General features: G+C 46.5%; 1 protein-coding gene across 1 annotated transcript; it reads left to right on the top strand.

The window, feature by feature from the left end:
- The first annotated feature begins 127 nt into the window (after positions 1-127).
- LOC122620241 (serine/threonine-protein kinase Warts) lies at positions 128-17,786 on the top strand. The gene is made up of 8 exons (XM_043797614.1): positions 128-448; positions 6,069-7,051; positions 12,929-15,218; positions 15,279-15,399; positions 15,459-15,574; positions 15,638-15,716; positions 15,778-15,973; positions 16,036-17,786. The coding sequence occupies exons 2-8, from the start codon at positions 6,929-6,931 to the stop codon at positions 16,435-16,437; spliced, it is 3,327 nt and encodes a 1,108-aa protein (XP_043653549.1). The 5' UTR covers positions 128-448; positions 6,069-6,928; the 3' UTR covers positions 16,438-17,786.
- The last annotated feature ends 191 nt before the right edge of the window (positions 17,787-17,977 follow it).

Here is a 17,977-nt window from a genome sequence, read left to right as displayed (position 1 = left end):
AATGTTTTAATTTTTATTTTTCATATGTAAACATCGATACCACAGCCAAATCCCATCGATATCTGAGGTGGCTGCCAGATTAGCTCAGCTACTCCTCCCTAGACCCCTGTCAATCGATATCGGTCTATCGATATGTGAACATATCTAGCACGACGGCAGCAACAAAACCACGAATTAATTTTTACTAAATTTAAGCCAAACGCGCATCGAAAATGCCTGGAAAATGCACCACTAAATGCACGCGAAAAGTGATGGAGCGCGAACGCGAGTGAATCAAGTGAAAATACATCGGCAAATATCAGCGAATTGTCGTTAGAAGGCAAGGAAAAACGGAGAAAAAGAAGAAAAGCAATAAGTGCCGTGTGTGGGAAACGCGAAAAAGGCGAGAACAAAGAGGCGAAAAGCAAGGAAATTGCGTGGAAAACGTGGAAAACGCGAAGGAGCGAAGGTAATTGTGGAAAATGCCTGGTGAAAATGCAACGTTTGCAGCTGGAATTTGCGTATCTTCCAGTCCAAAAAGAAAATGCAATATCTGTTGAACGTGTGCGAGTGTGTGTGTGTGAGCCAGTGCGTGTGTGGCTGCGCTGGTGTGCGGCTTATGTGTGTGTGTGCTGGTGTGCATTTCCAATTGCCTGTGTGCTGTGTGGAAAAGCGAGGAAAACTGCACGGAAAACGCACGAAAAGCAATCAAAAATGTGCGGAAAAGTGCCTGAAAACGAAATGCGAAGTACACACACAAATGCAACAGGCTGTATTTACATATTTCGCTCTCGCTCTCTCGTGGAATAAATCTGTACGTGTGTACGAGTGTATGTGTGTGTGTGGGGGAGAGCGGAGGAGACAAAGAGAGCGAGCGAGAGGTTGCTACACAAATCGGATTAAATTCTTTTGACTTCCCTCTCTTTCTGGCGGAGTGTACTGGTGTCTATGGAAAACCATTAATCTCGTAGCATATTTAACTTTATTCCAGCGTAATTGGAATTCCTTTCGTTTTTCCAACGACATTAGGCAAGGTCAATATATGCACGCACTTTTCTTAGTTTTCTCAGTTTTCCCCTTTCCGTTTACCATTTTCCAACTGAAGCTTCGGGTAATTGGCTCCGATTTTCGTGTGTCAGAAAAGTTACAAATTCGAAAAACCAACAAGATAACAATAAACAACGAAAACTAAAAATACGACAATTAGAGTTGCATCAATAACAATAATAATAATACACAGTAATGTCAGGAATTTAGTCAAAACATGACGAAAACGGCGCACGATTTGCATACAGTGAAGATCAACTAAAAGAAACAGCGACTTATGTTATTAATAGAAAAAGGAATTTTTTGAATAATTCAAATTAGAAACTAATTTAACAATTTATTTGTTATTTTTGATGATAAAGATGCTTAACTTAAACACTGTATTAATCGTATTTAATATATTTATAGAATTATAATCACCTGGTGCTATTTTGATTTGTACAGCACAACCAATTACTGCGCTGCTTCTTATGATCTAATTTTATGAATATAAAATATAGTAATTGAGTAATCCACATAGGCAGTGGCCACTGTAGTTCTAGTAGTGATCAACTGTGTGACAGTATGCTCGGTGTTGATGCAACCGTGGGCAGCAGCTGCCTCCGATTTGCATGTGAATAGAGCACACAATCGGCGGAATGGGGAAAATGAGGAAAATCCGCGGGGGCAGCACAGTAGATGCAAAGTCGCGAGATGCAAATGCGAAATGTGGCACAAGTAACTGCAGCCCATTGTAATTTGTAATTAGAGGCAGCGCCGCCACTTCAATGTCAGTGCGACAATAATTTCTCAGGCGGCCCGTTTGTGCTGGCGAAAAAGCAAAAGCACGAACCACAAAGCACAAAGCAAGAAACGAAGGAGGCGGGACATTGAGACCTCCTTCATTTGAGCAGCCAGCCAGCCGAAAATTCATAAAGTTAATTGCAATGAGATGCAAAATGTCTGTGGCACAGCTAAAACTTGCTTTTTTCAAAGCACCAACTTTATTGAATAGTTGTTTACTTGGGAATAAAAGCAGATTTTAGTTCTAACCCCTTTTTTTTTAGAGATTAAGAAGGGGTTTAGTCTACATATAAAAGGTTTTAATCTAATACTATTTTGTTATATGTAAAAAAACGAGGGGTTATAGAATAGAAATACACCATCGATTCTCTACAGAAATTCCAAATATTATATGTATACAGCTTTGATATAAACGCGCCCACAAAACTTGCAACTGAAAACGGAGCTAAAGTCCAAAAAACGCCTCCGAAATGTGCGAAACTTTGTTGTTGCACTCACTAGTATGACTACTACTATTACTACTACTACTACTATTGTTGTTTTTGTGCTTGTTGGCGATGTTGCGATTGTTGTTTTTGCTTAAAACCAGCAAACAGCGGCGTCATCGTCAGCGACGTTGGAAAATCGCTGGGATTCCATTCACATTCCAGCATGCAATTCGCAGTGGATTATGTGAGTGTGTTGTTGTTTGTTGCTGCCTGTGTTGTAGTTGTAGTTGTAGCTGTTGTTGTAGTAGTAGTTGTTGTTGTTGCTGGAACAGGTGAGGCTCCATTGGCGTTGATCGTGTGCATTCCACAAAGCACACAGATACACACACACACGCGCTCGCTGGGCAATAAATACCAATACAGTGGGCCGTTTGTGCTGTTGTGGTTCGCTTTTAAAAGTAAATGAACGATAAAACAAGAAAAGGAAGAGGAAGTTTGGCGAGGGGATGGTGCCGACCAAAGGGATACCCCGCAAAAAGTGGGGATCGCTCGATGAAGCATACTATATAGATATGGTTCCACTGTAATCTCTAAATGAAAATGTGTAAACTCTTTTCAATGAAGTGATTCTTGATTTAAATGTAGTTAGTGTATTTAAAGGATATCTCTGAGCGTATTAGTCGATTTTCCCGATCAAAAAGTGCGATTAGTGGGGGTGTTCGCTGAACTTGGCTCTTTGGATTCGAAATCCTCCACCCCCTGGAATTTTCCGCACCCCTTCGCCGCCACTGTTGCACTGCAATGCAAGTCGAGCGATGTGGACGACGAAAATGCAATTTAGCTCGTTTTTCTTGCTTGCTTCGATCCCCTCCCCCCTTTCGCCGCCCCCCTCCACACACACACACACACACACACACTGATGTGTCTGTGTGAGAGAGTGGATGAAAAAAGGGAAAACGAAACGAAAACAGAGAGAGGGAGAGAGCGGGAGAAAGAGAGCAAGAGCCAAGGCGACTCAGCAGCAGCCGCCGACCCGCCCCCTTTTTCCGCCTGCTCCACCCCTCCCCGCCCCCTCTTGCGATCCCTTGCCGCAACTGCTCTTCTTCTTCGCAGCCGCTGTGGAATGCGCATTTTTGCAATAATAATCAGCAACTAATACTATTTTTATCTTCTGCCCTGACGCGTCGCACACTTCTTCTCCTGCCTGTGTGTGCGTGTGTGTGTGTGCGGCGTGCCTGTGTGTGTGTGTGTTGGGGCACTCTAGTGTTTGCCCCCTGCAGCGTGTTTCTCCCTCTCTTTCTGGCCCCCTCTTTGCACTCCCTCTCTCGCAGGTAATTCCCTCGGGATTTGGGGATCTGCGGTTCATTACTACCGTTTCGTAATCTATCGAGTGATAAGTTATCAAAGTGGAGGCTAGATTATGGGTCAAAATCACATTTCTGATAAATTAGTATAAATAACAGTCTGTTTCCAGAGTGACGAATTTGTAGAACCAAACGAAATATAACTTTGTTTAAAAAGTAAAAAAGTCTGAATATTAGTTCTATGTGGTATGGTACCAGAATAAAAGGGGTTCTTCTGATAAATAGCCTAATTAAATTGAGATCTTATTTCGTTAGCCATGAATACCCCTAAAACTAAGTTTGTCTCATAGATACATGTAATGATTCTAATAAACCTGTGCACACAGTGCAGTTCTCAGGTGATTAAACACCTTACAAGTGTCAAAGTAAACACAATCTGGACAACGCAAATACGGAATGCTAGTTTGCGAAAGTGATTAGAGACTATTGCTCCAGAAAAGCGTTACACAACCCGAAAAAAGGGGGTAGATACGACGAAACTAACCGAAAGTAGCCCTAAGCTCAATGGCTTAGTGGCGAGTAAAGTATCTCAATTAATGCTAAATGCGAAATTCTGCCTAAGCGAAAATAGGAAATAAAAGCCATTTAGATATGGCTTTAGATATCAAGCGGCACTCGCTCTTTCATGTGAAGGCACAACTTTGGACGCAATTAAACAATTAGAGATTCCAATGGCGTAGCCGCTTAATAACGCATCTAAATCAAAATATTTCGGCGAAGGGCGGAGGAGGATTGCAAGTGAATTGGTTGTTTGGATTGCTAATTAGTTATTGGATACGATAGCAGCACAGCACAGCGCAGCGCACACTCGGCTGTTTATTTGCGCAAAAATACTGGGCGGTATGCGTGGAATGCGAAAGTTTCCCAACTTGGCACCAAAACACAAAAATGCGGGAGGCCATACATATAGTTACTATAGTTATATAGTTATATATACAAGTATATGTACATATATAGTTATACGCCAGGGCCGATCTCTGTTGACACGCGGATTTGGCGCGTGGGGCCCGAGATGTTTACCCACCCGAGATCTATATGTTCTATCTATACTATGGTTGGTATGGTTGGTATGGCTGTTATCATCTACATACTCGCATGTACACAACCCCGGCTAAATTCGCATTCCTTGGCAAGAGCTAATAGAGCGGAATTAAAGTAAAGAAACCACTTTTGTCAACAGAATAATTAAAACCCATGTTTCGCCGTGCCATTTCGTGGCTCCCAAGCTTTTATGTTCGAGTGAATTTACAGGGCAATCAAAACGCTGTTTGCGGATCAAGACACCGAGTCATGTTTGCATGTCGGCAGATGTCTATGGTTCATTATCTCCAGATATACGAATATACGGACTATACTATATGGGCACATTATTTGTGGACATGAGTGCTGCGAGGAATGTTGTCAACTGTGTGGTGTGCCAGCTTTGTGGAGTCATTTATATTCAGAGGCTCCCAAATATTCCTATGTCTTTACTATGTAATTGGGTAAGGAAAGGGGTGTATATTAAGATCCCTGCAGGGTATCACGCACTTCGAGCAGCCACGCGATACTTTGCGTTCGCTGCGTTTCCTTCCTCATTTGCACTTGGCACAAATTCGGCGAAATTCCGTGTTTGTTTACACATCTATCTGTCGATGGCTATTTCATAGTCAGGTGCGCACGCCACTCCCTCCGCCCCCGTCCACGCCCCCGCCCTCTAGCTCCCCCACACCTACAAAAATACATATATATGTAGATACGTATGTAGTGTGAACTTAATGGTTCGTCATAAAATTGGGTTTGTTTTTGCGTTGCCGGGTGATTTTTTCCGTTTACATTTCCCCAGAATTCGAAACATGACATAAGAGCATAATTTATGTGCAGCCTGCCACCTTTTTTTCTCGTTTTGCCCTCGATCTGCTGCAACTTGGGGCAGTTGGGGCCCGAAAATCACTGGCAAAAGGCGTGAAAAGCATGCGAAAGAAAGCACTTCCTCCACGAGTCGCGTTGGTCATTACGAACAATGAGTGCGGATTTTCCGGCAGCTCTTTAAGACCCCCGATTGCGGGTGACTCACGTGGCTGGCACTCCAATGGGCCAAAAAACCGATCAACTGGCCGAGATAGTGCTGCCAATTGGGGCTTTTCGACCAAGGTTTCTGGAAGATTCCCTAAGGAATTCGATATCAAAAGTAACACTAGGAATACAAGACTTGGGATAGTTGTAAATTATTCAAGCAGGAATATGAAAGCGGAGTTGTTATATTATTATATTTTATAGTTTTCATAATCGGAACCACTTTAATTAAGTTCAGTCTCGTGTGGGCTGCCAATGAATGGGTCACTTTGGAGGCGGCTGAAAACCTTGTTTCGCATGTGTGGCATTTGGCATTTAGCATACAGCTTATAGCATACAGCTTATAGCGTGTGACAATTTTCGTTTGATCAATTTTCTCACCCGAACCCCCTCTCTTTTTGTCTATTTTCAGCTCCAAGTTGGCCGCCATCTCGATTCGTGCGTAGGATCAATTAAGATTCCGTGAGGCCGAGAATCGGCTCAAATCAAATTGAAATCAACTAATATTTTGGTATTCAGTTATTCAAATGGAATTCATTCATCGCCTGCGACTTTTATTCGGATCTGCCAACTATTTTCGAATTTGAATTGTGTTTTTGCGGCTGGCGCAGAATCTCTGATAAAGCGGACGAATAAAAATCGAAAACAGAAAAAACACAACAAATATAAAAAATATATAAAATACAAAAAATACAAATCAAATGCGGGGAGGCAGTATTTACATGCGAAATGAATGTTGGGCGGCGCGGGGAGTTTCTGTTATAATGCAAATGTGAATACAAATAACGAATGCGAACGCAAATGTGACTGTGAATGTGAATGCGAATGCGAGTGGAAGAATTCCCGGCGCGAGTGATAAATAATCCGACGACAAACAAAGCAGAAGCCTACACCGCGAGAAAGAGCAGTGCAAACACATTTATCTTTATTGAGAGCAACAATATCAAGATCGCGATAATAAAGCATCGTAAACCTGCGGCCGCCGTCGACTAAGTAGTTCATTATTATACTTCCCACAGTCGCAAATAATCAAATGCAAAAAGGTGCTCAGCATCGCCGGACAAGCGAGTAATATACGTGTCTTCTGTACGAAACAACCAATTCAATAAAATATAATCACAATCAAAGTAATCATAGAAAGGCAAATCCCCCCGGCCGCCGATGTGCCCCAGTGTGTGTGCGAGTGCTGTGCGAGTGCGAGTGTGAGTGTGAGTGTCGAGCATTTCTGTGATATGAGTGCTAAATGCCACAGGGCGAAGCAGCAGCAGCATCATGCATCCAGCGGGCGAAAAAAGGGGCGGTCGCCCCAATGATAAATACACGGCGGAAGCCCTCGAGAGCATCAAGCAGGACCTAACCCGATTCGAAGTACAAAATAACCATAGGAATAATCAGGTGACTATATTTCATGATTACTATTTTATATAGTACCTCCTATCAACGCGAATTCTTCAGCAACTGCAGCAGATTCACTGCACGAGATTACACAAGCAATGTGGCATAGATTTGCATGAATTTGTTAGCCTGTTCGCCGAATCAGATCGTAGATTTTATCAAATGATGAATGGGCTGAATACAGATCTTCATTCAGTTAACACAACAGCAGTGTACAAACAACAAACTAGATATGCGAACTTGTACCGGCAGTTTGAGACTTTTATTTTAAACAAAATTAGTATCTGTATCTTAGTATCTATAGAATAGGAGAAAATCTACCACGTTCTCCCAAAGTATTTCCACATCTGACTCACTCGCTTCGAGCTGCGGAAACAGGCTTAAGGAATTTAAATAAACCGTTTAGCTCCGTGCCACTCAGCTCATCTTGGTGAATCTCGGCTCAGCCCGGCTCCATGCTACTTAAGATCGTCTTAGCTCTCCAGTTGGAAGTTATGCCATTAAAACGCTTATCACAACTTTTTATGGTCGCTCGACCAATGGGGCGACAATCAAGACACAAGGCAGAGGAGACGACAACTATTAAAAACTAACAACCAGATAAAATGCCAGCCACAAAGCAGCAATATACATACATCTTTCGAAAAGAGTGGGTGATTTTCGAGGCGCGACTGGGAAAGTATGGATTCTTGATTTTATACCCGACATTTACGAGCTAAAATATTCAAAAGTTATGAACTCGAAACTCTGGCATTTTTCTATCATCTACAAACATGACAAACTTTGAGCCTACAAACGAAATTCTCGTTTGCACCGAGTAACGTAAGATTTAAATTTAGAAACTGGCACGAGCCGCAGATTTTTCACCTGCGCGCGCGAGTTGGCACAAGGTCATAGGGTGGGCGTAGTGGATGGTGGGTGGGTGGTTGGTCAGCTGTGGGAAACTCAGCCGCGGGAGTTGGCCATTAGGCTGGCTGAAAAGAAAATAGCTAGACGAGCTATTTATAAAGCAGCACATTGAGGCAACGAAGGGGAGCGCCGAATTAATGAACTGGCAGGCGAAGTGCAATTGACCTTCTGCCCACTGAGTGGGTGGATGGGCAGACAAGTGACCGGCGGAAGAGGGACAGCAGATGAGATACACGGGAAGAAAAGCAGCTTGTTAACAAAGAGATGGGAGAGAAGTATGACAAAATGTTAGCCTATTTAGGGTTTGAAATAAAAGTCAAGACTTGAAGTCCCTATTATCTTTCTTTCATTGAATACCTCCATTAAAAACCGTGTCAAATCCGTTTTTCTCTGTGTAAAAAGAGAGCAATCGAGAGCACACACATGAGACGGTCTTCAGAGCTGCGAAGTGTGCGTGCACGCGATCGCCCTGGATTCTTGGCATTGACGTCACACCGTGAACTCAAGCGATCGGATCGGAATATGCGTATATATCGTATATATTCCAAGCCAATTGATGAGTGGGTTGCTATTGATTTCAATGAATGCCGAAAATTCCCCAAGCGATTGCACACCAGCGGCCAAATGACTAAAGACCATTAGTTCGGTTCAGCATTTAGATCTTTAATACCTATAATCCCCGATTTCCGACTTTAAACTTTACTTCGCGTAATGGCTCTTTTAAGGAGATTGTAACTAACTGGGCGATGACTTGTTTATGGCTTTTTATATGTCTTTTGAAAGTGAGTGTCTTTTCAATAATACACGACTCCCATTTTTTGCCCATTTGCCATTTTGACGGACCAACCCATTTGGATTTGGAGTGCTCGCCTGTCAGCATTTCCTTTGAGCCACTATCAAAGATTTCAATCGCTGCAATGCCCAAAGTTGCGAGACGTTCTTTAAGAAATGCGCAAGAGCTGCGGAAAGGAGTAGGAAAAGAGTAGGAATCGGGGGGATCGGGGGAGGACATAAAAATTCTTAAATATTATCTGACGGGTCATCAATTCAATGTTTTACGATCTCCACTTGCCAGCTACTGTTTGCCGCGACTGTAAATTATGTTCCGGCCTCTTTGGTTTGGATTCGCTTGGACTCGAGGATCGGGCCAACAGAAATTCCAGAGGCTCGGCGGCTTGGAGGCTGGGAGGCGGGTTTTCTCTTAATCCAGGCGATGGGCGTGCTCAGGTTTTGGCCATAAAATATATGCCTGCGAGTTGGCTAATTGTTATGACCACGGCCAGTTCGGTCGGACAGGCCAATTTAGTGCTGCAATTGCGCTGCCATTGGCATTGCTCTTTGAGACGGCACTGCGGCTGGGTTTGGGGTTGGGGCCAACTTTGGGGGTTTTGGCCAACTTTCGCCCGGCTCCACGGCCTACGCCACTCCGCACGGCCAGGCACAATGGCCCGGCTAATTGGTCATGCTGAGCGCTAAATACCAGAAACCCATAATCTGCTCATATATGGCTCATATGCGCGGAATACTCTATCCGAGCATTCGGGTTTTCCTCCTTATGTGGGCAGTGCATGTCGGGGCGATAAACGATAGGCGATAAATAAAGACGAAATTTATGCACGACCCGATCAACACTTTCGCGCCCACACTAGCGATTGTCAGCCTGGCCTATGAACTATTTGATACCCCTTGAAATGTAGTTATTCACACATATTTAGTTTTTAGCTTACTTGGCTTTTATAGTTATTTTTTCTGTCAAACTACTTTGCCTCTCTTGCTGATTTCAAAGCCACTATATTTAGTATCGTAGTGGGTATCTTATAGTCTATGCTTAGCTGTGCGACGTCTTATTTTGGCGGCATTTTAGCCACTTAGCTACCAGCGAACAACGCCTTAAAACCCATTCAGCTCAGCTTCTGCTATAAATATCCATATCGAAAACGCTTGGGCCGCAAATATGCAGAGAAATTAATTAAAATAACAAACGCCGATAATAAATAAAAAATGCGAACGCCAGGCGAATAAACAAGCCGCCGAGTGGACGATTAGACGAAACGCCAACGCATTCAGCACTGAGCCAAATGCCATTACAATAAAACTTAAAATAATCCATAAATAAATTAGTAAACAAAACGAATCAGTCGATGGCTGGAAGCGGAGCTCCAAACTTTTACCATATATTTATGGGTACATCCCATCCTCAAGATCTGTGACATATTTGGTGCTCTTGTGGCCGCGTACACATGTAATCCCCATTTAGATTTGCTGCGAACTTGGCTATTTATAATAAGTGTGGGGCACAGTGGCTGCCAAAAGTCGCCGATGCCCATCAAAAATAGTGGACCACTGTACTTGAAACTTATAGATTGAAGATATTGTCGAAAACTTTTCGCTGGCACTGTTTCGCTTGCTGTCTGTCTGTAAACATTTTATGGGGGACACATTTCATTTCGAGCGAATTGGAATTCCTTGGGGTGCAATTTTCAACTAATTTGCGCGATTTTCGTGCGAAAAATTTGTTGAACCTGTCGGTGGGTCGCTTTCGCTCGATTTTCATTATTTTCTTTATTCTCGCGCTCTGTGCCTCAGCTATTTTTCTCAGGAATTTCCACCTAAATGCGAGAGTGTGTGTGTGTCTATATCGCCCATAGCACAGCCATATCCCACATATATCAGAAGCTGCGATCGCCGAAAAAAGAATGTGTGTTGCCTCTAATAATAACAAAAGACAACAGACACACGCACAGCCCACAAGTACCAACACACACAAACACAAACAAAAGGCGGCGTGCGGCTGAATGTTTGGCCATATCTATATAGTGAATATCTGGCCCGATCGGTGCGATATGTTCTCTTGCCTAAAACCACACAGGGTGTCAAAAGTGCAGGCCACAAATCTGTAGCGTGACTTGGAAGTATAGCAATAATGGCATTCTGTCTTAGCTGGTCGCCACTGTACTCACATTTTACACAATTATCATCGAGCTGCCAAGAATTTCGAATTTTGATGCATTTAGTTGAGGCATGCCCCATTGCGACTTTTGCGGATTGCCAAGGGAATCTCAGTTACATAGTGCTATGTTCAAGGCTGCATATATGGGGATCATCTAGTTTTGGGCTTGGAATCTCTATTATACTTCATAATAACTCAAAGATACTTCATAATAACCCAAAGTTACTTCATAATAACTCAAAGATACTTTATTATAAGTCAAAGATACTTTGTAATAACTTAAAGATACTTCATATTAACTCAAAGATACATATCCTGGCAAGATGTTGGCTTAGTTCTCTACTAATTGCCATTCGCATTCTGGCTTAATGCATAGATATGTATGTACATATGTATGTATAGGTTCTTGTGTAATCCGCAAATTCCTTTGACCTTGCGCCTTCAGCAGAATCGCTGTGTAAAGTGCATTGGCGACCGCGGAGCAGAGGAGCTTAAGTGGATTAGCGAAAGTGTTTTGGCAATTGTACGGTTCGCATTCCCGTCGCCCTAAAGTCCGCCGTAAATCCAATTTATTTTATTTGAAAATGTGGCAATGCCATTTGCGTGGGCGTCACCAGCTTCGCGGTCTTCTTGTTGCACTTGCTGATTTAGTGAGCCCATTGGCTTTCGCTAATTTGCCGTAAATTGGCTTTCATGTAAGATTGCGTGGCAGAGGGGGGTGGCATTGGAAAGGGGAAGGTGTGGGAGGGGGGTGCTTGAAGACCCCCTCAAAGAGCGACGCACAGTCTGCTGGGGGTCTTTGTCGGGTTTCGCTTGGCTCGCGTCCTTGGATTTAATTTGATGCCCATTAAAATCGCGACATGTAGAGTGGGTGAGAATCCACAGAACGATTCCCAAAAGAAAGAGGCCACTTTGGCAGCATTCAAAGTGATTATTACCCATTAATCAATCTATGCATAACTTCTACCAAAAGTCAGAAAATCTGGTTATAATACCTTAATCCTCAATTACTAATTTAAATAATAATTTGAAAGGCCAATTAAATATGGAACATACGTAAGCCCTTGTCAAACCGGTCCACATCCATCCATTTTAAGCGATTTGTTATCTTATTAAGCGTCAATATAATAAATAATTTTAATTGCATCAAAGTACGAGTTAAATGACTTACAGATTGCTAAGTTATTTACCGCTTTCTTAGCTTCGTTTGCACGCATAAATTAAATGTATTAAATGTATCGAAATCCTGAAGAATTTGCCTTTGCGTATAGCATACGAATTCCCATCACGGTGCCATCTCTAGAGAAAAGATGAAGAGAAGGGGGGGAGCATTCAAAGTCATAAAATCGAGGATCAGTCACAAAAGGGCAAGAGATTGTCGGCGGGGGGGAAAGCGAAGGGGGTGGCGAAGGAGAAGAGGAATCAAAGGAACGCGTAAAACGGGTAGCTGACGAGGAGAGAGTGAGAGGAGCAGAAGGAGCAGGACAGGAGCAACAGGCGAGTGGGAGCGAGATGGAGGCAAGGGCAACCTTCGCTGCAAGTGTATTTGTTCTTGTGTTTTGGAGCGCATCTGGCAGCCGGCTCTGCCCCGTCCCCCTCCCATTCTCTCGCCCACTCTCACGCTCTCCATTCTTCCTGCTCCCCATTCTTCCCACCCCCTTCGTGCGCTCCGTCTCGCTCGCTCCCATTGCCTGCGCCTGACTTTTAGGAATTTCACGACGACGGCAAGAATTTTATTTCGTTGCTTTGGTCGCCCCGTTTCTTGGTTCTTTTGTTTTAGCCTTCGCTTCGCTTTCTGTTGCTCTCTTTGTTTTTGTTTTCAGCATGCACGCCTTTTGTTTGGTTTTCGATAGAAACGCTCTACTTCGGAAGAATGCTGCGCATTTCTTTCAGTGCAGGAATGCCATTCGCACATGGGCGTAGCGAAAAGGATTTAAGAGGGGAGCCAAAATATCTGCACCTATAAACTGGCATGCAAATGTGATCTTGAACTAATTCTTGGCCCACTTCTCTTCCAGAATTACACACCTCTGCGATACACGGCGACCAACGGACGCAACGATGCACTTACTCCGGACTATCACCACGCCAAGCCGCCGATGGAGCCGCCGCCCTCCGCCTCCCCGGCGCCGGACGTGGTCATCCCGCCGCCGCCCGCCATTGTAGGTCAGCCCGGTTCCGGCTCCATATCCGTGTCCGTGTCCGGCGTGGGCGTTGGAGTGGGCGTGGCGAACGGACGTGTGCCAAAGATGATGACGGCCCTGATGCCGAACAAGCTGATCCGCAAGCCGAGCATCGAGCGGGACACGGCGAGCAGTCACTACCTGCGCTGCAGTCCGGCTCTGGACTCCGGAGCCGGCAGCTCCCGCTCGGACAGCCCCCACTCGCACCACACCCACCAGCCGAGTGCGCGGACGGTGGGGAATCCGGGCGGCAATGGTGGATTCTCGCCATCGCCCAGCGGTTTCAGTGAGGTGGCTCCGCCGGCGCCGCCGCCACGCAATCCCACCGCCTCCAGCGCGGCCACGCCCCCGCCGCCAGTGCCGCCCACCAGCCAGGCGTACGTGAAGCGGCGATCGCCGGCCCTGAACAACCGCCCGCCGGCGATAGCGCCACCCACTCAGCGGGGCAACTCACCCGTCATAACCCAGAACGGGCTGAAGAATCCGCAGCAGCAGCTGACGCAGCAGCTGAAGTCCCTCAACCTGTATCCCGGCGGAGGAAGTGGCGCAGTGGTGGAGCCCCCGCCGCCCTACCTAATCCAAGGCGGCGCCGGCGGAGCAGCACCACCGCCGCCACCGCCCAGTTACACGGCCTCCATGCAATCGCGACAGTCGCCGACGCAATCGCAGCAATCGGACTACAGGAAATCGCCGAGCAGTGGGATCTACTCGGCCACCTCGGCGGGATCGCCGAGTCCCATAACCGTGTCCCTGCCGCCGGCGCCGCTGGCGAAGCCACAGCCACGCGTCTACCAGGCCCGCAGTCAGCAGCCGATCATCATGCAGAGTGTGAAGAGCACGCAGGTGCAAAAGCCCGTGCTGCAAACGGCAGTGGCGCCCCAATCCCCATCGAGTGCCTCCGCCAGCAACTCACCCGTTCACGTGCTGGCCGCTCCACCCTCCTACCCCCAGAAGTCCGCGGCAGTGGTGCAGCAGCAGCAGCAGGCAGCAGCGGCGGCGCACCAGCACCAGCAGCAGCATCAGCACCAGCAATCCAAACCGCCGACGCCCACAACGCCGCCGTTGGTGGGTCTGAACAGCAAGCCCAACTGCCTGGAGCCGCCGTCCTATGCCAAGAGCATGCAGGCCAAGGCGGCCACGGTGGTGCAGCAGCAGCAACAGCAGCAAGTGCAGCAGGTGCAGCAGCAGCAGCAGGTGCAACAGCAGCAGCAGCAACACCACCAGCAGCAGCAGCAGCAACTGCAGGCGTTGAGGGTGCTCCAGGCACAGGCGCAGGCTCAACGGGAGCGGGATCAGCGGGAGCGGGAACGGGATCAGCAGAAGCTGGCCAATGGGAATCCCGGCCAGCCCAGGCAGCTGCCTCCGCCGCCGCCCTATCAGAGCAACAACAACAGCGAGATCAAGCCGCCCAGCTGCAACAACAACAACATACAGATAAGCAACAGCAACCTGGCGACGACGCCGCCCATTCCGCCCGCCAAATACAACAACAACTCCGCGAACACGGGCGCCAACAGTTCGGGGGGCAGCAACGGCTCCACCAGCACCACCGCCTCCTCATCGACCACCTGCAAGAAGATCAAGCACGCCTCGCCCATCCCAGAGCGCAAGAAGATCTCCAAGGAGAAGGAGGAGGAGCGCAAGGAGTTCCGCATCAGGCAGTACTCGCCGCAAGCCTTCAAGTTCTTCATGGAGCAGCACATAGAGAACGTGATCAAGTCGTATCGCCAGCGCACCTATCGCAAGAATCAGCTGGAGAAGGAGATGGTCAAGGTCGGGCTGCCCGATCAGACGCAGATCGAGATGAGGAAAATGCTAAACCAAAAGGAGAGCAACTACATTCGCTTGAAGCGCGCCAAGATGGACAAGAGCATGTTCATCAAACTGAAGCCCATTGGCGTTGGTGCCTTTGGCGAGGTGACCCTGGTGCGCAAGATCGACGCCTCCAACCATCTGTATGCGATGAAAACCCTGCGGAAAGCCGACGTTCTCAAGCGGAATCAGGTGGCCCACGTGAAGGCCGAGCGGGACATCCTCGCGGAGGCGGACAACAACTGGGTGGTGAAGCTGTACTACAGCTTCCAGGACAAGGATAATCTCTACTTTGTGATGGACTACATACCAGGTGAGTGGTTCCCCTATATCGGTATCTCCCATATACTAAAGCTTGTTAAATTGCCCGCAGGTGGTGATCTGATGTCGCTGCTCATCAAGCTGGGCATTTTCGAGGAGGAGCTGGCCAGATTCTACATCGCCGAGGTCACCTGCGCCGTGGACAGTGTCCACAAAATGGGCTTCATTCACAGGTAATGCAGCAGTCGAGTTGCCAGTTACTCCATCTTACTACTTACTTACTTTTCCACAGAGACATCAAGCCTGACAACATACTCATTGATAGGGACGGACACATAAAGCTCACCGACTTTGGCCTGTGCACGGGATTCCGCTGGACGCACAACTCGAAGTACTACCAGGAGAACGGTGAGATGGAAGCAGCTGACGAAGTGCAGCACTGATATACTAATACCATTCCCATCATCTCAGGCAATCACTCGCGCCAGGACTCGATGGAGCCCTGGGAGGAGTACTCCGAGAACGGACCCAAGCCCACCGTGCTGGAGAGGTGAGTTTCGTACACTTAGTTAATTGGGACGGCCGTTAATAAAAGTATGCCGAACTCGCAGGCGACGGATGCGCGATCACCAAAGAGTCCTGGCCCACTCGCTGGTGGGCACCCCGAACTACATTGCGCCCGAGGTGCTGGAGCGGAGTGGGTACACGCAGCTGTGCGACTACTGGAGCGTGGGCGTCATCCTCTACGAGATGCTGGTGGGTCAGCCGCCCTTCCTGGCCAACAGTCCGCTGGAAACGCAACAAAAGGTTTGATCTTCGCCTGCACACCGAACATGGCATCCCGCTAACATGGCTTGCTCCATTTACAGGTCATCAACTGGGAGAAGACGCTGCACATCCCGCCGCAGGCCGAGTTGTCCCGTGACGCCATGGACTTGATACGGAGGCTCTGCGCGGCGGCCGACAAGCGGCTGGGCAAAAGCGTGGACGAGGTCAAGGGCCACGACTTCTTCAAGGGCATCGACTTTGCGGACATGCGGAAGCAGAAGGCGCCCTACATACCGGAAATCAAGCACCCGACGGACACGTCCAACTTTGATCCCGTGGATCCGGAGAAGCTGCGCTCGAACGACTCCAACATGAGCAGCGGCGATGACATCGACCAGAATGACAAGCCCTTCCACGGGTTTTTCGAATTTACCTTCCGTCGATTCTTCGACGACAAACAGCCGCCCGACATGACGGATGATCAGGCACCGGTTTACGTCTGAGGAAGAGCATCCAAACCCCAACCCCAAAATCATTGTTAGTCAAATAGTCACAAAAGGGGGAGAGAAGCCATCGCGTGGGATTGCATTGTAAAGAGAGCGTGACTATAGAATGAAACTATATACATAATATAAATTATAGGAGACACTAGAGGAGGGAGCTACGTATATACATACAAATAATATACATATATATACATATGCCTTGGGGCATGAACTGAATAAATTTAAAACGGAGCAGAGTAGCGATGAAACGAGAACGAGAGCGAGAGCGAGTCAGGACCTTCGACTTCCAACTGAGCATAGTGTATCCTTCTACTCCAAAACAAACGCTGTAACCATATATATTTAAATTGTTAGAACGCAAAGGGACCAACAACTGGAAAAGCGAACCTTTCTGGTGCTCAAAGCAAAACAAAACGCCTTAAACGAGACGAGAACGCGAATTTACCCAAACCCAACACAACCCAACCCAACCACACTCTCCTTCTCCACACCTCCGATCGATGGCCGGATTCGAACTCAGCAGGCTGGTGGAATCCGGCCATCCCATCCGGTTTCCCATTCAGAATCGAGATTGCGAGGTGTGCGATGGAGACCGGAGACGAACGGAGACAAACGGACAAACGTCGCACGGCAGCGATATAAGCGGGTCTTATAAGCCTAATCTAAATCTAATCTAGAAGAACAGAGGGACGGGACCTACATTCAGTGCCTTTCTGCCCACTTCATCATCTATCACTGCTCTTCCCATGTGTCCTCCCCAAAAAGAACAAACTTAGACGTAACCTATGTGAGAAACCTAGCAATGTTAGACCAACTTGTTGAATGCCAAATGAAATTGTTAAGCCGCCCCGCGAGGAAAATGCGGAGAAAGCGGGGAAAATTCAACACTTATTCTCTGATAGCAAAACAGAAAACACACAAAAGCGATGCGAGGAGATCTGAGGAAATTGTAATCTTTCTAATGTAATATTGTAAAGAACACGTTAATTGTAATCTATGCTAAAGTTGTGTAGCGCCCTAAGATGTTTTTTAGTTTATAGACCGCTAACCGTAATCTAGTTTAATTCCTAACACTAAGCGAGAGTACATCGGTTTTTTTGTTTGTCGTAGGTTCGTTGGAAAATGCTTAACGGAAAACGCTTTGTTTTTCTTTTTAATTAGCTGCCGTTTGTATGTGCGTGTGTTTTTATTATGAATTATATATACATCCATCTAGGTATACGTTGGTGGAGCCTATTTTAAATGTGAGATCGAGCTAATTGAAGGAAAATACAAACAAACTCTGTGCCTTGGCCAATTAGTTTACTAAAGCAAATTAATAAATGGAAAAGAAAATGTATCCAAAACTCGTGCGATCTGTTTCGTTTCTATATAAAAGGTAACTATTTTTCTATGTGTAGCTGAAATTTTAAATTTATGTTAACATGAGAAAGATTAACAGCGATGCGTGGCGCCACCTAGTGGAGTCAGTGTGTACTAAGTATATTCGATATACAGCTCTACCCCTTTACATCGATTAATCTATCGCAGACATGGT

This window comes from Drosophila teissieri, chromosome 3R (genome assembly GCF_016746235.2).
Source record: "Drosophila teissieri strain GT53w chromosome 3R, Prin_Dtei_1.1, whole genome shotgun sequence".
NCBI lineage: Eukaryota > Metazoa > Arthropoda > Insecta > Diptera > Drosophilidae > Drosophila > Drosophila teissieri.
This window is presented reverse-complemented; position numbering and strand designations above follow the sequence as displayed.

Bases quoted from the DNA above. Each gene is read 5' to 3' on its own strand.
- LOC122620241 (XM_043797614.1), top strand. From the start codon at position 6,929: ATGCATCCAGCGGGCGAAAAAAGGGGCGGTCGCCCCAATGATAAATAC. The intron at 7,052-12,928 runs GTGACTATATTT...CTTCTCTTCCAG, and splicing joins ATAACCATAGGAATAATCAG to AATTACACACCTCTGCGATA. The intron at 15,219-15,278 runs GTGAGTGGTTCC...AATTGCCCGCAG, and splicing joins TGTGATGGACTACATACCAG to GTGGTGATCTGATGTCGCTG.